This window comes from Astatotilapia calliptera, chromosome 19 (genome assembly GCF_900246225.1).
Source record: "Astatotilapia calliptera chromosome 19, fAstCal1.2, whole genome shotgun sequence".
In the NCBI taxonomy this organism is placed as follows: domain Eukaryota; kingdom Metazoa; phylum Chordata; class Actinopteri; order Cichliformes; family Cichlidae; genus Astatotilapia; species Astatotilapia calliptera.
Window position 1 is genome coordinate 16180146 of NC_039320.1, and position 21304 is coordinate 16201449.

The 21304-nt window shown below is 41.3% G+C and overlaps 1 protein-coding gene across 2 annotated transcripts in view; it reads left to right on the forward strand.

Annotated features, from left to right (window-relative positions):
* frmd6 (FERM domain containing 6) overlaps positions 1-20614 on the forward strand; it is a 33752-nt gene extending 13138 nt beyond the window's left edge. For both annotated transcript variants that reach the window (XM_026151512.1, XM_026151511.1), the window contains exons 2-14: positions 3420-3695; positions 5139-5229; positions 7658-7737; positions 9676-9752; positions 9901-10087; positions 11237-11392; positions 11562-11627; positions 12320-12388; positions 16181-16355; positions 16567-16875; positions 17194-17325; positions 17450-17541; positions 17758-20614. In XM_026151512.1, coding sequence (XP_026007297.1) covers positions 3597-3695; positions 5139-5229; positions 7658-7737; positions 9676-9752; positions 9901-10087; positions 11237-11392; positions 11562-11627; positions 12320-12388; positions 16181-16355; positions 16567-16875; positions 17194-17325; positions 17450-17541; positions 17758-18060 — 1836 coding nt within the window. In that variant the 5' untranslated portion in view covers positions 3420-3596 and the 3' untranslated portion in view covers positions 18061-20614. The remainder of the gene's footprint in view (positions 1-3419; positions 3696-5138; positions 5230-7657; positions 7738-9675; positions 9753-9900; positions 10088-11236; positions 11393-11561; positions 11628-12319; positions 12389-16180; positions 16356-16566; positions 16876-17193; positions 17326-17449; positions 17542-17757) is intronic.
* The last annotated feature ends 690 nt before the right edge of the window (positions 20615-21304 follow it).

The window sequence follows — 21304 nt, forward strand, 5'->3', positions numbered from 1 at the left end:
TTTTTTTTCCCCACTTAGTTTTTATAAGTGGTACTAAAATGCTGTATGGGGAGCTCATACTGCAGTGTTTATGGCATGCAGGTAGGGCTGCCACGATTTGTCGACTAGTCACGATTACGTCGACTATCAAAATCGTCGACGACTGATTTAATAGTCGACGTGTCGTTTGAAGCTTTGGAAGATCGCAAAAGACGCAGGAATAATTGCAGGATTTAAGAGTGTAATAACGGACTGAAACAGAAGATGGCAGCACTGCATGTACAAGGATTCCAGCTGCCGTTAAACCCCGAAGAAGAAGAAGTAGCTGTGTCCCAGAATTCATAGCGCGGCCCAGCTTAGTTTCCAACAATGGCGGTAGCTAGTTAGTTTTAATATTACTCTTATTATTCTTTCTGGGTCACAAAATAAACGTTTAACATATTTTCAGGCGAGAATGTAGCTGTGTAAACCTCAAATATCGGCTCAGTTTTCGGAGACGTCTGTTACCCACTAGCTCGATAGCTAGCCGGGGGCTAGGTCACCATCGCCGTGAGAACACCGGACTCCCAGCAAATTGTTTTCAAACCCACCGCCGTCTTTCGCGACTCAGGTTAAATATATATGAGTCACTTAGATAAATTAAAAATGTTGTTGTTTGGCCTTTTTTTTTTTTTTATTTTTTTTTTTTATTTAGTATTTTATTTGTTCCTGAGTAAATCGGTTTGGCTGAGATTAAAGTTATAGTTTTTACACAGCTGAATAAACGTCAAGCAGACAGCTGATTATCAGAAGTGTGAGATGCTGGAGAATATACCCCGGTGTCCTGTTATATTTTAGATAGCAAAGAGTTTATTAAACTTTACCGAAACAATCTGCAAATTTCATTAAAATTGAATAAACTATCATCTTGTCTTTATTTTTAGTTAGCACCTTAAAAGCTTAAAGCTGTAAGCTAATGATAGTTATATAAGCTGTAGTTTTACGTCCAGTGGATGATGATCTGATTAGTCGACTAATCGCAAAAATAATTGGTGACTAGTCGACTATCAAAATAATCGTTTGTGGCAGCCCTACATGCAGGTACTGCTTACTGAATCTTTAAGCTGAACTACCTGTCAGTGAATCTTGTATTATTTAACTGCATCCTTTTAAATGCTAATAGTTTCTCACATGGTAATGTGATCCTCTCTGTTACCCATCCTGCCTGTTTTTAATGACAACATGCCTTCAAGGTGAGTGACTTTAAACAGGAAGAAGTGATAATCTTTACTGATTGTTCTTAAACTTTCTTTGGTCTGGTCTGAGACTTTTCATACCCTCTGAAGGTCTCACACATCCTTAGGTGTAATTCAAGCTGTGAGCAGCTAGTAGCTCACAGCTTGAAGCTGTTAAAGCTGTTGGTGTGCCTATTGTGTGAGAGACTGCTATTTATAGTACTTAGTAAGAAACTAGGGAACACACTGCTGTTCAAAAAGATAAGATAAGATAAGATAACCTTTATTAGTCCCACACGTGGGAAATTTGTTTTGTCACAGCAGGAAGTGGACAGTGCAAAAGTTATGAGGCAAAAATTAGAATACAATAAGAATAAATACAGTACACAACTGTACAGAATAGAATAAAATAAAATACTATATACAGTAGAATAAAATAAAATAAATATACAATAAGATAAAAATAGAATACAAATACTATATACAACTGAGTAAAAATACAACGATGACAGAAAGGATTATTGCACTTAGTATTATTGCATATGTATGGATGTGTGTGCTTGATCAGTTAAAGTCTTTATTATGGAGTCTGACAGCAGTGGGGAGGAAAGACCTGCGAAATCTCTCCGTCCCACACCGTGGGTGCCGCAGTCTCCCACTGAAGGAGCTGCTCAGTGCTGTCACAGTCTGCTGCATGGGGTGGGAGATGTTGTCCATCAGGGATGACAGCTTAGCCGCCATTCTCCTGTCACTCACCACCTCCACTGGGTCCAGAGGGCATCCTAGAACAGAGCTGGCCCTGCGGATCACCCTGTTCAGTCTCTTCCTGTCCCCAGCAGAGATGCTGCCGCCCCAGCAGACCACACCATAAAAGATAGCAGAAGCCACCACAGAGTCATAGAAGGTCTTCAGGAGTGGGCCCTCCACTCCAAACGACCTGAGTCTCCGCAGCAGGTACAGCCTGCTCTGCCCTTTCCTGTAGAGGGCGTCTGAGTTATGAGTCCAGTCCAGTCTAGTGTTCAGATGAACACCAAGGTACCTGTAGCTGTCCACAGCCTCAATGTCCATACCTTGGATGTTCAGTGGTTGCAGTGGAGAATGCTTGTGCCTGCGGAAGTCTACCACCAGTTCCTTGGTTTTACTGGCGTTGATCTGGAGGTAGTTCAGCTGGCACCAGTCCACAAAGTCTTGGGTCAGACCTCTGTACTCCTTGTCGTCCCCATCAGTGATGAGGCCGACTATTGCAGAGTCATCAGAGAACTTCTGCAGGAAGCACTGGGTGGAATTGTGGGAGAAGTCTGCAGTGTAGATGGTGAAGAGGAACGGAGCCAGAACCGTTCCCTGTGGGGCGTATCAGAACTGTTTTCATATGACCTGACTTCAGGTTCATACACAGAATAAAGTTACAGTTGGCCTTTCATATGAAAATACTGCTGAAAATTAAAATGAGAGGGTTCAGGAATATTTTTATTTCCTGTTCAGCATCTTCAGACTTTAATTCTAGGAAACTGAGTAAGAAGGCATGGAGCAGACACTGCCACAGTCTGACTCTTGCATTTGGATTCCAGCAGACGGTGAAAAATTCAAGAAAGTCAGACAGCCAAAAGCTTTTAACAGAACTGAATGAGTTGACAAAAGTAATGCCAGGAGGGAAATGTGGAGCTGGTTGGCTCACAATCAGACACCCAGTCAGCATCCAGTGCCCTGTGTAGGTTTTTATAGACAGCTGTTCAAGCTGCAGTTTGTTACATTTGTCAAAGATGAGAATAGCAGCTAGATTGAGTTGTTGTTTTTTTTTTTTTTTAAAGAAAGGTGGTGACATAAACTGAAATTGGATAGGAGTGCGAGTGGCTTAGTCAGTATCTCCTTAACCCAGCATTACATGTCATCAGTTCCTCTCCAGACCCACCTCCACAGCTTCCATTTATCATTTATCGTCATTTATAGTCTTCTGAAATGGTGTCACATATACATGGAAATGAACAGGAGTGCTTCCCCTCCTTATTTGTCTTATATTTCTCATTCCTGTCAGACTTTATTAGTACAGTTTTGCTCTTTTTAAATAATAATTTAGATCTTCAGACAAATTTAGATTTATTTATTTATTTTAAATGTCAGCCATGCCTCCTCCGCACATTGCAGAGCACATCTTTATAGTTCATACATTTGCATAAATCAGACTGTACTAACATCAAGTGCTTTGTTCTCTATCATGTGTCTTCACAGTGGCTGACTGCAGCTCGGGTCCCCATGCCCTGTCTTGTGAGCACTGCTTGGCCCGCTGAGCCCATAGGTGCGTCTATACCGGGCTACAGCTGAAGCAGGTCTGGTCGGTGGTGGAGGTGGGTCCTCGGAGGGCCTGATAGCAGGCGAAGAGGCCTGTCCCGTTTCAGCCACACGAAGATGAACAAACTGAACTTCCACAACAACAAAACCATGCAGGACCGCCGCTGTGTCTGTGTCTTTTTGCCCAATGATGACACACTGAATGTCATAGTTAATGTGAGTAGATGCATAAAAACTTTTTAAGGTAAAGAAATACTTATGATTGAAATAATGTAGTGTACTTCAAATGCTTTAATTGACAAACAGGCAGCTTTATTTTCTAGATTAGATTTAGAAACATAAACAAAGATGATGCACATCTTTTATATACAGTCTGTGGGCGAGACTGTAGAAAGAAAGTCAATGACCAAGCTGCTCGGCTTTGTCTGAAGGTTCAACTATTTAGCGCTTTACCTCTCAGAGTACTATAGGTCATTGATTGTGCCAGGTGTTTTTTAGGTGAGCTACCTTTTGTTTTCTTATCTCGGAAAACAGGTGTTTGTTTTGTAGGTTCCTGATTGAAAGCTGCCTGGTTCGTTTTTCAGAGGTAGACATAACCGCATCTAAATGAAAAGCTTTAAAGCCCTTTAGGAGCAGGCATGAAGTCAAAATCATCTCTACTGTTACACATCATGTTGAGTTTACAATAAGTTTTAAAGAGCTGTTTGCTGATTGAGTTATACATTTACACTCAATGAGGAGCTATCAGCCAAGCAGCTGATTGATCTCAGTGCTTTCCATGCTATCTAAGCAAGGAAAAACAAGGTAGTTCTCTCCAAAAACAATAACTGTTACAGGATCTTTTTTTTTTTTTCCTTCAAAGAAATGTCTCTGGCCTGGTCAGTAGATCTTTCCGCGATCCAATGTGTTCTTTTGCAGACTGGATAATAATAAATAATAATGGATTGCATTTATATAGCGCTTTTCTAGAGCGTTTTACAATTCCACTATTCATTCACTCTCACATTCACACACTGGTGGAGGCAAACCACAGTTGTAGCCACAGCTGCCGTGGGGCAGACTGACAGAAACGAGGCTGCCATATCGTGCCATCGGCCCCTCTGGCCAACACCAGATAGCTAGATAGAATAGCTCTGTTTACATTCTTATTTCACCACTGGTGAAACTGCCTTATGAAAATGACAATAAATCAAGTTATACAAGCTCGGAGAGCATGTTAAGTCTGCTTGGTAGTACAGGCTTAGTAAAAACCAGTTGGTGCTACTGGCCACTGGCTTAAGGTTGGGATTAGGTTTAACTGTAAGTGTCAAAGTAAATAAGGTTTTTGAACTAAACCTAAAAGCACACAGGCTGAGAAGTTTTGATTTCATTGCAAATTCTAGTCAATATTTCAGAAAGTTCATGAATCTCTTCAAGTTAAAAGATCCAGAATTTAATTTCAATCTACAATCACCCATCTGCTTATAGTTTCCTGTGTTTGGTGGCTAACACCATGGTACCACAACATGTTTAAGCTTGCACAAGATGTCATAGGATGATAAACATGCATGCAGAGTGCTGCTCATGCATGCCCCAGGTCTTTGTAGTGGTTCATAACAGTGCAGAATAAATACAACACATTGCCGATCACTAATAATTGTCCTGACATCTCCTCCCCAGGTGAAGAGTTTGTGCCAGGAACTGTTGGTCCAGGTGTGTGACCTCCTCAGGCTGAAGGACTGTCATCTGTTTGGGCTCAGTGTTATTCAGAGTAAGACTACTTTTCATTTAGGGGTATGGGTAGAGCTGGGCGATATGAGATTTTTTCATATCAGGCGATAACGATATCTATCACGATATAAGCCAAATAACTATATTTGTAAGATTTAAATGTGCCGTTGCTCACAAGTAAAATGTGAAATAATCAGCAGCTTGTTTTTATTTTATATATTTATTTCCCATAATAAGTTCAACAGGGTAGATGTACTTAAGGAACATGAGACTTTTTCAGATAAATAAAGACAAATATTGCAAACTACACAAAAGGCAGCCGCTAAAGCGTTTAAGTTTCAAAATAGAACAAACAAAACAGACTACTAAATTGTCAGTTCCACTTAGAAACAAAATATTAATTCTAAAAATGAATCTTAGTTTGTTTTACAGAAGAACAGACAAAATTGACTAACTTTTGTCAATATCAAATAAACTGAGAACTAAAAGGAAATTCTCAATCTCTCCTTGTTGTATAGCTTAGCTTTTCAAACAGTTTTAACAGTTACTTTAGTCTGACAAAAGCCGAATGACGAATTAGCGCTTCCAGTCAGAGATTGAGCATGCACCGGTTTATTGTATTTCCAGACTTGCTTTCGGCACAATTTATAGTGCGCGCTACTCTGTTTTTTGTCAGACTTGAAATAGCCAAAATACCTTCACACTACGGAACTTCTATGGCTCTTCCGTTTGACAATCTCTTCGACATTGGAACCATCATCTGTTTTCTCTTTGGTCACGCTCGGTTGATTTTTCTCTAGTCGGCGCACTCATTTCCTCCATTACCCGGGCGGTACGGTGGCTGGCTGCTTCCCAAACAAATACACATGTGCGGCTTGGCACTTTAGTACTAAAAGTAGCATCTCTCACATATCTGTCATGGCGGTTGCCCAGGAACCAGGGCCTCCTGATCCTGACTGCCTCCCATTGTGTGGCAAAGTTAAAGTTGTTTTTACAGTGATGGGGCTCAGCGAGGGTCGTCCTATTGGAATGAGTCACTGTGTCTGTTTTATGGTGTGGCAGACAGCAGATGACAGTTGTAGGCAGCTGCATAGGGAAAGTAAATTGCAAAAGGCGGTGTTTTCAGACAGCTGCCCGCCAGATGAGCCAATGGCGGCACAGCAGGTCAGTTGAGCTGGAGCCAAAGGGTCTGATTGTAGGACATTCCTGAAGTGCTTGTCTGAACAGCGTGAAATGCCCAAGGCAAACAGAGGCCACCCACTCCCTGTGTGTCACCCACTGTCCCCCTGACAAGACGATCTTCACCAGACTCAGTTTTAGATAATATCTGTGGTTTAAAATAATAAAATTTGTGAATGTTTTCAGCAATAGGGAAAAGATTTCTGTGGTTCTAGCATCTGAAATGTTAGTTCCTAATTATGAGTTTTCAGAAAATATTTAGGCCATCCAGATATTTTTACTGTATGTTTGTAAATGTGCCAAACTGTAATTTAAGTATTCACACGGTGTGCCAGAAATGGCATCCTTCTCTATTTATATTGCCGTTATAGGCCACAAAATTACGTTTTACAGGTCAGTTCACACACACACACACACACACACACACACACACACACACACACACACACACACACACACACACACACACACACACACACACACATATTTTAAAAAAACAGTTTCCCACTAACCCCTGCTTCATTTCCACTTCTACTAATGTGCAACCACAAAAATACATCTGCAGATTATCCTTGGTAATAGGAATATTGTTTCTGGAAACAGATATTGCCTTTGGGTATTTCAGATATATTTTTTGGATTCTTCAAGTGCCACAAACCAAACATAAATTGGCTCAATAGCAATAGAATGGCGGCAGAAGTCTTAGCTGTGGAGATCTCAAATTGTCACCAAGTAAAACCAGCATTTTCTTGGAAAATGTTTGAAATCTAACAGTGTGGAAATAAAGAATTTTAATGGATCTTTGTATTCTGGTGATTATAATAAGGTGCTGCTGCTTAATGTGCTGACTTTATAAGTGCAAGTCATGTAAACGAACACTCAAGTTCCAGGTATATTTATAATGTTGATAAAAATAGGTGCTGGCATCCTGTCATAGAGGCTCTGCTCCTGCTCTTTATGTGGCTTTTAGCTTTTCAGCTGGTTTTAATTGTATAGAAGCCCAGAGTTGTCAGATCAGCAGGCTGCAGCTTATGAAGGGTGTCACTTTAGGAAAAGATTAAGACATGACAGCGTGATTTAAAGAGAATGAGAGGGAGGCTCAGAGTACAAAGGGAAGCTCAGAGGCTGTCTAATGTGACTGCTCTGAGGCAGTCTTTGAACTGGGCTCATTCAGTGGTGATTTTTCTGAGCAACACACACAAAGGCATATATGTATGTATCCAGGTGTGCACACACTGATGACACAGACAGTGAGTTCCTGGGCTAAAGCAGTTTCTCTCCCATTGCAGATAATGAGCACATCTATATGGAGCTGGATCAGAAATTGTCCAAGTACTGTCCCAAAGAATGGAAGAGAGAAGCAAGCAAGGTAAGAAAAGTTTTGCTGGGCTCCCAAATTTTAGTAGAAATTGGAAGAAGACAGTAAGATGTAAATCAAAAAGGATTTACCAAGAGTATTCTACCTGGACTTACATGATTTATACAATTAAAATTCCTTGTCAGATGGGTATAATTTACCATCTACTTGCTTACCTTCTAAAAACCGTGGTCATATTTGCATACAGTTCTGCTCAAAGCCCTGACCTTTTTTGGATCCAGAGGAGCTATATGCCTAACATACAAGTTCAAATCTGTAGGTATGGACATTAGGCTATGTTCACACTGCTGGTCTTGATGCTCAATTCCGATTTTTTGATCAAATCCGATTTTTTTGTCTGCTTGTTCACACTACAAATAAAATGCGACAGCAAACGCGCTCTAGTGTGAACCCTCAAAGCGGCCTGCATGCGCAAAAGAAGACGTCACACACAACGCGCTCTGTTTAGACCCAGAGCAACAGTATTGTTTGACTGATGGCCCTTAATATAAAGACTTCGGACTTTACTTTTCCCAATTTTTGCTTTAAGTCATTTTGTTATTTTTACATAATAATGTAAATAACCCAATAATTATCCTTATTGCTGTTTTAGAGGAGCAGTGCTTCAAAGGATAGCTGCAGATTTCTGTCAGCATCTGCAGATTATACAGTACAAATAAAATGTTCTCGTTTCTCCAACGTTGTCTTCCCAACAGTTTCACTGACATCTACACTGGATGGCCAGGAAGCGTTCGCGATGTCTTCTCGGGCGCTGATAATTGGCGTCTGTCTTGTGTCAGTGGCGTAAAAGACGGATTTAATGCGACATGACCGTTCAAGCAGCAGTCGCTTTCAAAAACATCGGATATGTATCGGATTCAGGACCACATACGAAAGTGACCCAGGTCGGATTTGTAAATATCGGATTTGTGCCGTTCACACTGTCATAGCATGATCAGATATGGGTCGCATAGGGTAAAAAAATAAATAAATAAATAAATCTGATTTGATGCGCTTTCGCCTGCAGTGTGAACAGAGCCTTAGATTGACTTTATCTTGTAATTGTCTGACCAAGCCTGTGAATAGAGAGGTTAACAGGGTAGATGCCTGGAAAATTCACAGGTGGGGAAATCCTTAACCAAAATCAAATGGATTATTTTCAGTAGATACAAAGCATCTGATGCAAAGAGTTTCCTTTTATCTCCTCCATATGTGAAAGAGCAACTCTGCACGGTATCAGGATTATATCCCAATTCCCCTTACATTATCTAGAGCTCATGTGTAAAATTGGCTCACCAAAGTCCTTCTCTGGATTTAGACAGTATTAATGTCTTTGCCCTGTTCATTGCAGAGTAACTGTGATGTTAAGTTCAGGGCTGTTGGGATCAGTCTGCTGTAAGACTCCTTGTTCGAGGCTGAAGATAGAGGAGTTCTTTATCAGTCTACTGGCTTTTCTTGACAGTTGTCATATTTCAGAATGAATTTGGATCACATGCCTGTCGGTGGTATTGCTCTAAACATATAAAGTGCTTAAAACATTTGCACAGTACTGCATGCACCTGGAGATTTGTGCAGAATCTCTGGCTGTAACACCAGATGCAGCTGTGTGCACTGGCAATAGTGTCTGTACATCCAAGATGGTACCACACCTGGAAACCTCAGTCTAACGATTAGACTTCAGGGAGTTGCTGTGTTAGGTTGTCAAACTAGCCAGGCTAGCTGTTTAATGCCAGTGTTAATGCCAAGTTGGTCAACATCTGGGCATGAGACGTGGTAATGAGCTTCCCTTCTCACTTCCAAGTATTACAAAAACTTAGTAATTACTTAAGTAATTACCTGTTGCTCCTTTACTATAGAGTTGATCCAGTTCATTTTTGTAGATTGATTATAATCGGTCAGTGATGCTGGTTGTAGTATATAAACACATTTTTCCACATGTGGCTTTTGCAGGGCATTGATCAGTTTGGGCCTCCAATGATCATTCACTTCAGAGCTCAGTATTATGTTGAGAATGGACGATTGATCAGGTCAGTAAAGCCTCTTGCTTGTTTATTTGCATGCTGAGTCAAGTAATATGTGTGAATAATGAGGATATTTGTATAGACTCACAAAGATCATTCCGTTTAGCCCCAGTTATCCTTAAAGCTGGCTGAATCTGCTCTTTCTGCCCTGCAGCGATCGGGTGGCCAGGTACTACTACTACTGGCACCTTAGGAAACAGGTGCTTCTCTCTCAGTGTATCCAAAGGGAGGAGGCCTACTTCCTCTTGGCAGCCTTCGCCCTGCAGGCTGACCTCGGCAATTTCAAACGAAACAAGCACTTTGGGAAATACTTTGAACCTGAAGCGTACTTCCCCCCATGGGTGAGTCTGTCTAACATGTACTGCATTTGGAACGTACTGTATGTCAAACCTAAGTTATGATTTAAGATAAATGACTATTATCCTGCACACTCACAGGCTGTTCTGAATTTATCACTGATAGTTAGTTGCCTTAGTATCACATACAGAAGTTGAAGTATAGTCTCTCTTACTTAAATGGATATCATTTGATTATTTTAAAATATTACTTTCATTACATATGAATGTTTTAGCTTTTGTTTGACTTCTGTGGTTCTAAGACCATATTTCTTATGCATTAGGTGATACTATGTTATGTGAGGAGTTATGTGTTTTGACTGGCAACATCCTAATTTAATTGCCATCTGGTGGAAAGCTTTGGCATATGCATAAAAATCTTAGAAGTGATGTTAGAAGTTGGAAACAAGCTGTCAGATGTGGATAGCCTGCCGGAAATAAGACTGAAAGAAGAACACAAACTGCTGTATCACTAGCTGAGAAGCTACAGGTACAGTGGGCATTATGTTAAAATGAGATTTTAGGCTGTCAAGCAGTGTTCCTGGCCTGCAGGGTGTAGAATATGTTTTAGCACCTTTCATTAGTCATGCTGACCAAACACTTAGCAACAGCTCCATAGCCTAGCATGGAAAATAATGAGAACTGGAACACTTCGGTTTATTTTTGTGCCAGAAAGTAGCACACGCACTTTTTTAAAAAACAAAATCTTTCGAAGCACGTAAGACGTGTCTATTCTGGCATCACTGCCTCCCCAACCACTACTACCATCCCTCTGAATATGGCAGCCACACCCATCTGATTGCCCCCACTTCCCGTCATTAGCCTCCTACCTCCTTATCACTACTCGGAGCCAGCAGTGACAGGAAATTGTTGGAAATGAACAGCGTACGCTCCCCTCTGTAAATCTTGCCCAGATTTAGGTGCTTAGAAAGCTTACTAAATCTTCAAAAAGGGGCTCACAAAGCTTAGCGCGTGTGTTTCCGGTTGCTGCCTCTGGCTCTCTCTCAGTCTCTTTAGGTTGACATCTGTTTGCCCTGCGGCAGGCAGCTTCATCACCCTCATCAACCTAAGCCGCCAGTCGGTTGTAATAACTCAGCACAACTTCAGGGCAGCCAAGCCTGACGACTATCCCCCTCTCTCCCTCTCCTTACTCAGGTGATAGCCAAGCGTGGCCGTGAGTACATTCTGAGGCATATCCCAAACATGCACAAAGACCAGTTTGCTCTCACGGCTTCAGAGGCACACCTCAAGTATATCAAGGAGTGCGCCCAGCTTGATGATGTCACAGTCCACTACTACAGACTCTATAAGGTGAAAAATGCCTCTAATCAATCTAGTTTCTGACCAAGATAGTGATATGTTGTATGTTATATTGCTATGTCATGGCTAGGCAAAGATTATATGCATGGACTGCTGGTTTGATTTCAGCCTTTTCTCCTTAATTTCCCCCTCTTATCGTGTAACTTAATATTTTCAACAGGACAAGAAAGAAGTCGAAGCATCTCTTACATTGGGCCTGACTTTACGTGGTATTCAAATATTCCAGGTATTGTTCCTTAATTAGAAATCAACATAGCTACTTTTTTTGTATTCTTGTATACATACAGTTAGGCTTTAACACAAAATAACATAACCAGACAAAATCATATCCAGAAATAATAAATATTTTTTTATTTTGTTTAATTTATGAAACCAAGTAATCCAAAAATATTGAACTTTATTAGTGTAATTTCTTTTCAGATTTCAGGTGGTTTTGCCTTCAGTGCCTTTCATAAGGTTTCATGCTTTACATTAACTTAATATGACTCATGTATGCTATCATCATGAATCGCACCTGGAAACCACTTGGTGACCATCTGGCAACCAGAGGCAGCAAGGAAAAAAGGTTTATTCCCTGACTGGTTGACAAGTGGTTGCTGGAAGTTGCTTGCCCTGCACCAATCACCTCTGTGTGATTGCTTTGGTTGCAAACAGATTGCTGTGGTTGAAAGAATCTTGCATTGAAGATGCAAACTTTGCTTTGAAGACTCTTATATCAGTTAAAGTGGCAGTGAAATTATGCAATCGTTAGTGACCAAAGCAAACATTTTTTGGTGCAGCACCCTGTTTACAACCAGTTTTACCTGGCAATAGCCAGCAGCCACTCACCAAATGGTCAGTGAATATACAATATACATTCTTTGTTTACTTTGATTTGTAATAAGTCGACATCCATGCATTTGTGTTTCTGTGTTGCAGAATGTCGGGTCTGTGAGGCAGCTGTTGTACGACTTCCCTTGGACCAATGTGGGAAAACTGGTATTTGTGGTGAGTCAGATATCTCATCAAAACACGTAGCCCAGAGAAATGTTCTTCACAGGTCCTGCAATTTACCTTTTTGGATTTAAAAAGAAAAATCATTTCAGTGATGATGAAACGCAAACATTCCCTTGCTTATGGCGATGTACGTGAAAGCCCAGCTCCTGCTTAGGGTCACAGAAATTTTTACGTGAAGATTTTTTCCTCTTTGCGGCTTTTTTTATCTTAGTCCTCTGGAACTAATCAGGGATTTAAAGAGACTTTCCTTGCACACGTACACATGCAGAGCCACATACTGTAAACTACAGGCCTTTTTTCATCTAATGAGCAGCAGGATTTTCTGTTTCATGATATACATGCCCCTCGATTCATCCATTTTGATCAGTTATCACTGTGGTCCCTGTGCTCTGTAAAGGAAATCCTGTTAAATCTCCTCATCTCTGCTCTGACTCAGCTTGCTGTTAAGCTGAGCGCTGCAGCAATTTACTTCCATAGGGTTTCTGTTATCACAGGAGAGCAGAGAAGCTTACTGTTTATCTGTTTCACTCTTGACAGCTTCATGTTTTCTGCCAGCCTGTTATTAATCACAATCCCAAGAGGTCTTTATTGCTCATCACAGCTGTTACACAAAAATGGGCTCCTTGTGACTCTAAATTTGGCTGTTTTGTTGTGTTGAGGCAGACTTTACAGGCTGTAAGGTCTCTGAGAAATGTGGTTTCTTTGTCCCAGAAAGTTGAAGGTCTTGGTCTCAGACTGGGTTTTAGTTTGGTCTAATTTCGGAGTAAGCAGCCGTCGTATCTGCTGCACAGTTCACGGTGGAGACTTCCTGTTTTCCACAGTCTTGTTTTTTTGGGTGGTTTTCTTGCGTCTGCCATCTACACCGTCGTGACAGTGAACAAGCCATGGCGTGGCTGTGGTTTGACTGAGACCCAAAAGGCCTCTGTAGGCCCTGTCCCACCCTTTTTCTGAATAACAGGCTTTCTCCTCTACCCCACCCGCAAGTCACGGCATCCTGCATTGCTGCCATCACCCGCTGCAGCTACAGGCAAGCCAGAGAAGGATGCAAGCAAAGGGGCGCATGGGTCAATAAGCACCAGATGTTGTGAGGATTTTAGGGGGATTTCCGATTCAGTATTTGGCTTTTGGAATTGCTAAAACTCCCCCTTTTTTGTATAAAAGTTTAACGCAGGAAGGGTAGAGTATGCTCTTGGTTCACTAATGCAACAGGGTGGAATTCTGGGTTTTTCTGAGGGAATAAGTTGCATTTAGATTTTTCTTGAGCCAGTGAGCATTTCATCTCCTCCCCTTGAAAGCTGAAATTAAGTAATTGCCTTTATGTCCTGTGCTCTTGGATCTCAGGCCAGCTTTTGCTTCGCTACTGCTCTGGTTGATGCTGGTCTGTATGAGGAGTTGTTGGTGTTGCTGGGAGATTTCGATGTGTGTGGCCTGCTCGGGAGGTCTTTTTTCATGTAACGATTCAGAAAGTTGTCCAGCAGCTTTAGATGACCCGATCATGTACAGTGCACAGATCAGGAAAAGCTGTGGCTTCTGAAAACCTCTTAACAGCCTGCCACTCGACACCAGTCTGCTCTTTGCTGTGTGTGTTTGTTCTTGAATAGAGTTACCGTCACACAAGCTGTTCATCCACTATACCTGCTGCTGGGTGTTGGATTATTTTTGCCTACTTAAAACCTGACTGAGATATTATTCTACTAAAGAAAAAAAAAGAAAGAAGAAGCACCCCTCACAGAGTCATAAATACTGATGCCATAATCAAAACCAAACATATCCCACACATCCCTCTTCATATTAATCATCCATAGACCTGCTGCACAGAGTTCAACTTAAAGATAAATGCCTGTTGAACAAACGATGCAGCATCAACACTCAAAGCATGTTTGAAGAGCGTGTCTCCCATCTCCTCTTTTCTTTTTACTAATTATCATTTTTCAGCTGTCAGTACTGATACTGGCCGATATATTCGCAGGGTGTTTGTATAGATGTCTATGGGAATACAAACCTGCTCTTTTGCCTCAATAAACTCTTTTCTGATGAGCTAATGGTCTCAATCTCTAGTTTTAAGTCTTATTATAAAGGGTGATGTTACTTTTCTAAAATATGGCTTCATTAGAATGAAAAAGGAAGAAAGAATTAGTGTGTGGTTTAGGGTTGGCCTACCGTGTGACATTACTACCCTAATAGCCATTTTCCATTAATACCTACTCGGGTTGGCTTGGAACAGCTCGAGATGATTTTTAGAGTTTTCCATTAGGCGATTGTACCTGGTACCAGGTAAATTTTTAGTACCTACTCGACTGGGGTTCCAAGCAATCCAAGTAACATCAACAGACTTCATGCCACCAAATGACTAGTCAGTGACGTTGTTCGATAAGTCACCTTCACGAAAATCAAAACAGCTATTTTTGAAACCCAGCAACAAAGGAAATGGTTACACAGAAACAATGCCATAGTCCCGGAGTCTGACCAAAGGCCACAGACCGAGCTGCAGGTATACCATCGCCTCGACGTCCACCTTTGTTGTAGTGTTCGAAACGCTTGGCTGCATTGCTATAATGACCCTTCGCACATTTAGGTGGTACTCGATTGCAATGGAAAATGAGTCAAGCCGAAGTGTCATCAAGCTGATCCGGTTATGTAGTAATGGAAAACGGGCTCAAGAGCGTGTACTCTTCATTGTCACATACGGACAGCTAAAATACTCCATTCAAGACTTCACACCTGAACCTCGCAAAACCAACAGCTGATGTGACAGCCACATAAAATCTTTTGTACGCAGTATGCGGTTGTTATCCATTATTCTCCCCTCTGCCTATAAATAAAAGGAGCTCGAACCAAACAAAACAGTGGATGGTTCAAAGGTTTAAGATAAAAGCATTGCCTGGGAAGAACAATTAAGAGTTCACAGAGAAGAGATTTAATGCTCAGCATCAGCTGCCTCCTCCTTGGACTCACCGAGTTCGCCTCGTTCACACCTGGCTGCTGCCCAGTACGACTTCACTGTTTTAGTGGTGGTTTCTTGGATCTGCAGAGTAGCATTTTGAGGTTAAAGATAAATACTCAGTTTGAAGGATGGCAGCAAATTTCTCTCGCACTTTCCCACCCAGACTTTCTCTCCTCTCCCACAGATTTAAAGAGGAAATCTTATTCACAGAAATCTTTTGTAGGAAAGCCACCGGTAAAGAACTCAGTTTATTTTATATGAGCTTATTTCTCGAAAGACAATAACCACTAAACATACTTCAGTTCAGCAGCTTTCTCTAAAAGTATTTGTCTAAATAAAGTAATGCTCTGTCCCGTAGTCCGAAAGCATAGCTATTTGCATTTTCTCGAGGTCAGAGGCTAAACACTTGCAGAAATGTTTATAGGTCTGTGTTGAAAACAACCCTGCTGACACTAAAGACAGCTGTTGTTGTGTCGAGCCTCTGCCAAAAGGCGCAGGAGAAAGCACAAACCCACCATTTTAGTTTTTCCGAGCATCCAGCTAATATGTCCTCTGACTGGAAAAACAACCAAACTGCTGAGAAATGCACAGTTTCAGTTTCTGGTTTGGGAAATGAAGAACAGATTCATGAAGTGATTGCAGCTTTGTGTTCAGCTACAAAATAGTTTTCAGGAACAGACTTTGTTCTTTGGCTAATGCTCGCCTTCAGGCCTCCCTGGCACTTAATCACAATTTCACATTCCAATTTCATAATCGTGTTTTGTTAACTGCTGTAAATCACCGAGTCCTGTAATCAACATTCATGTGTTTTCTTTTTCCCCCTCGCTCCTCACTCTCAGGGGAAGAAGTTTGAAATCCTTCCTGACGGTCTACCCTCGGCTCGTAAACTCATCTACTACACAGGATGTCCTATGCGGTCTCGCCACCTCCTGCAGCTGCTTAGCAACAGCCACCGGCTCTACATGAACCTGCAGCCGGTTCTCAAACAAGTCCGTCGACTGGAGGAGAACGAAGGTATTTGGCGCCACTTATTCTGTCAACATTAAACACCCTTTGATCACTTCTTCAGAAATATAAACAAAAGAGAGCTGATGCTTCCTGTTTTTTGGTTGCCTGCAGTACGTAAATCTGTGTTTTGAGATGGATACAGCATTTTGAACAGAAGTCTGTTTGGTTTAGATATTAAAAACTACCTGTTTTTTCTTTCTTTCTTTCCCCACTTCAGAGAAGAAGCAGTACCGGGAGTCATACATTAGCGATGCTCTTGAGCTAGACATGGATCATCTGGACAAGCGTTCCCGCGCTAGTGGCAGCAGCGCAGGCAGCACGTCTCATCACAAGCGTCTGTCTCGCCACTCCACTACCAGCCACGGCAGCTCGCACACCTCTGGCATTGAGGCGGACAGCTTCAGGGCCCCCGGCCAAGCTCCGCACAGACCCCTGCGCACCTGCAGCTCGTCCACAACCAGTCACGGGAGCTCGCACACCTCTGGCATCGAGAGCAGCGGCAAGGAACGCAACCTAGATGATGAAGGTATGAGTATTTACATTTATTTTTTTGTGCGTTTAGAGTCCAGGTAAGATTTCCCTTCAACAATTTAGGGGTAGATTCATTTCATAAAGTTTTTGCTTTTTTATATAAGAAACCACAGGAAAAGATTTCTCTTCAGTTTTCAAAATAAAATGCTGTAAGACCTGCCTGATCAGAGGTAACATGCTGATGGCTTGCTAGATTTCTGGGACTTGATATTACAAAAAAAAAGCAATGGTCATACTCCAGTAGTGCTGCTCCAGAGAAAGTGAGAAGACTTGTTTATCTCAGATAATAATTCAGAAACATTTTACTCTGCAGAAATTGAGATGCTGGTGGATGACCCCAAAGACTATGAGGAGCTTCATGAAATGGCCCTGGATCAGGAGATGTGCATTCACATTACCGAGGACATGCTGACGATGTCACCTGATCAGACCAATGGATATTCAGGTACAGTTTCTCTGCAGTCAGGGGAATTAGCCCCAAAGTGGAATGAGTTAATTCAATGAATGCCACCTGTCTGTTTTTAAGGAGGCGGTAGCAAAATGCATCTCAAAAGTTTGTGTTTTTGCAGGATTGATTGTAAAAGATGTTAGCTCCTCCACATCCAGCTCCTCTGAGACTGTCGTCAAAATGAGAGGACAGAGCATCGAGTCTTTGCCGCAGGTAGTTAAAGCCTTTTCTATCTGTGGATGTCCTGAGAGGCTGTTTTTTTGTTTTTATTTCTTATTTTTTCTAGAAAACCACTGCACATACAAGTCATAAGGAAGTAAAGCAGAGGGTTTAGAGTGACTATAAAGAAACACCTGGACAAACTTCATAACTTATCTGTGTTTGATTTTCTACGTTTTTATTCATAAATTTGACTTGTTTTCCATGCAGACGTCTGCCTGCAGGAAGCCTCAGTCTTCGACTGACCGCCACAGCCAATCACTAGACGACATCCGCCTCTATCAGAAGGACTGCCTGCAGTGGGCGGAGCTCTGCCAGGACACCGCCCACAGCTACACATTCGGTTGCGCTCAAGAGCTGAGTGACAGCAGCGGCGGAGGCGGCGGCTATCAAGGCCTTGCCGATCAGCGTGCCGGCATGCTTGGCGAGCAGCACCCGTTTCCCATCAAGAGAACCAACAAGTACTTCTCTCTGGACCTGACCAGCGAAGAGGTTCCCGAGTTTGTCGTGTGACAGAAGCACAAAGTAGGCAACCGCAGGGTGCCCTTTTCGCTCCTCCACGTCAGACGTGGAGATGTTTCAGGCCTCAGGGAACGAGATGAGAGGAGCGCTGCAGAGCTGGTTTCTATTCTTGGCAGCAAATAGTAGCGATGAGTAAACTGGCAACAAGTAAGCTGCCCCTTTTAAGCACCACTCGAGACGTTTCACATAACACATAATAAATCAATAGACATTGAGGTTTCTGTCAGAAAATCAGACTTTAAGAACAAACACTGGGCTCAAAAGAACTAAAAAACTGCACCCCCAGGTCAAAAGAAACAAAAGGGATTGTGTCATCTTTAAAAAAAAAAAAAAAAAAAAAAAAGATTTTATTTAATTCAGTCTTCTCCAAACTGATCCGCTTCTTTACAAAGTCATCAAAAGACTTGTGCATGTAGGTCTACAGCAGACAGATTAATGCACCTGACAAGCTTTTCAAAGATCTTCAGTGGAGGACACAAAGGACAGAAATCATGCTGAGCTACAAACCAAAGACAAGATGGAAATAAACTGAAACCACATCTGTCTCTACATCCAGTATGGTGGAACATTATATTTCAGTCATGCAGGGAGGGAACATGGACCTACGATCCTCTGTGTGAGAGCGGCCATGCCTCCTTCCTCCTCTCTTCTTCTTCTTCTTCTCCACCACTTCATTTTACCTCAACTGGAAGTGGAGTGTGCCAACACCCCCCCTCCTCACAGACTGGACTTTTTAATCATTTGAACACAAACCCGACGTGCCTTTATCACACTATGCAGGTGTCAGTCTCGCGCCTTGACAATCACACACCTTCACCCTTAGATCCAAGCCATCAGAACTCAAGCTCTGCTTTACTTTTTAAAAATTGCGCACGCACACACATAAACATAGAGCTAGTTTTTTGGCAATTAAATGTTAAAAATATCACGATTTCACAATGTTTTGTGTCCTGTCAAATTCAGCCGAGTTTCCCAGGAGGAATGAGGTCGAGCGAGTTCCTACGTGTTCTGACTCGCTCTGCGATTGCGGCCACAAAAGTTTCCCTGTAATCTAGCCTCAAAATGGAGCCGGGCTGGCTGTCAGCCAAAACAAACCACACTTTGACGCATACATATACATTCTCCTTTGACTCTTCTAATCCTTTTGTTTCAGCTATTGTTTTAAACTGGAATTTGTTACATTTTTCTCTTAAAAATCAATTTATATGTTGTATTTTTTATGAACTGTATATGTTACACACTTAATCTGTGTAAGGTTAAAGTCATTCAGTATTACAAGCCAGTGTAGGTGACAGTATTAAGGACATGTGGCTCTGAACAAGAAAGACAGGTTTTATTGTCGGTTTGATTCAAGAGATGTGACCGTTACTCAAGATTTCAATACTCTAGAAGTGGCACAGTTTCCACTGCGGTTTGTAAGGCAGTTGGTTGTGGAGATGACATCTTTTCACCAGAAATGGAGACTCTTTCCCTGAACCGATGTTTCCAAACTATTTTATTGGGTTAATTTTTCAGTTTTTCTTTGCCCCACTGAGCAGCATGAATAAGAGCAGGAGGAGGTCAGTTATTGGTTTTGATCAACAGCCTTCTTTTTTTTTTTAATCATGAGATTAGGAGAAATGGTGGAAATGTTCAGTTTTAGATATTGAGGCTCATGAATTTTAAAAAACACTGCTTTATAAGGATGTAGGATCATTTTGCTATAAAGCTACAGCTTAGCTTATCTAAAAGACACAAAGAACAACTATCCTGGCAGTCCATCCACCTGCCAGCTCACATTCATTCAGCATGAGGGTGTAGGAAGTGTTCATTACCATTTTAAGATTTAAAGTTGTAGGGTTGGCTAAATCAAACCCCTCAGTTTAACCCCACCTGCCCTCTTTCTTCTTTTTGTTGTTGTTGTTGTTGTTGCAGTCAGCAAACAAAAGCGAGGTGTTAATGTGGTGATACTCCAGCGACTTTTTGTGCCAACCTGTGACACGTGCAGTGTAAGAACCGTTAGCTGAGAGTTTAAAACTTATTTATCATGGTTTTAAGTGTCCTGCGCTTAAAAACGCTATTTTAACACAGTCTATCAGACAGCATCAATGAGAATTTTTATGCAATACATAACAAATACATGGATTTAATAAAGCTGTGTAATTAAATCAACTTCTATATTTCATACTTTGTTTTCTTTAACTGTTTATATAATTACTCATTAACTGAAAATGTCTATTTTGATGGACAGCAATGTTTCTTATATTAAAACAGCATGTGTTAAGGTACATAGCCATACATTCATAACCCATGTCCTTAAAGTCTTCCTGTCTTACTTCTTTGGCTCTGCTATATGGTCATACTTACACTTTGTAAGAGTCTGTATGTCTGTGCCCATAATCCTTTCTGTGAAAGGATCGCCCTGCAGGTAAAAATGTTTTTTGTCACCTTGTTGTTCAAAAAAAAAGAAGAAAAAAAAAGATTTGTTATAATGAAGTCTGGTCCGTGCCTTCTTGGTACTAATGCCCTCAATAGCCAATAAATAGGTACATTTATCTACCAATTATATGTTGTCAAGTCATTTCATTTTTTTGAGTATTGCCAGCTGGAAGCTAAAATCTCTAAAAACTCTTTAAGTATAAAACTTTACATGTGGAAGGTGGTGTACAAAATGTTCCCTTAGTTCATGCTGCCCTCTGGTGGTTTACACTCACTGGAATGCAAATCTCACTTTGGCCTGAGGGTGGCAGTATTTCATGATAAGTAAACAGCTCTGTTCCTTTTGTCCTCTGGCCTCACGCCTATTTTTTTTTGTATAACCATACATAAGCGTTATTTTAAAGTGTGCTATCTGAACATAAAAGGACACTATAACAACTTAATATTAACAAAACCATTAACATCAGAGCTTCAGCTGACCTTAGTTACCTGTCATCCTTACTTGTACCTCATAAATCTAGGTGACATAGTGATTGACTACATCAGGCGGAGTGATGTCCATTTTCTTAATCTGTCTGAATTTCAGTTTCTTTTCCCAGAGTTGGCAAGCCCAGAAATCTGATTTGATACCGTTCGTATTTTTATCTTACATGTTTTATTAAAAATACATTTCATTTCACAGAAAATGGTTATCCCAATAATTTATACTATGAATTGCAGTCAGTATTAATAGCAACGAAATAAGCAGATCAGCTGACAATCAGCGTTTAATTCTAAGCTACCCTTCTGTAAATATCTATCAGACAATCACAGAAAC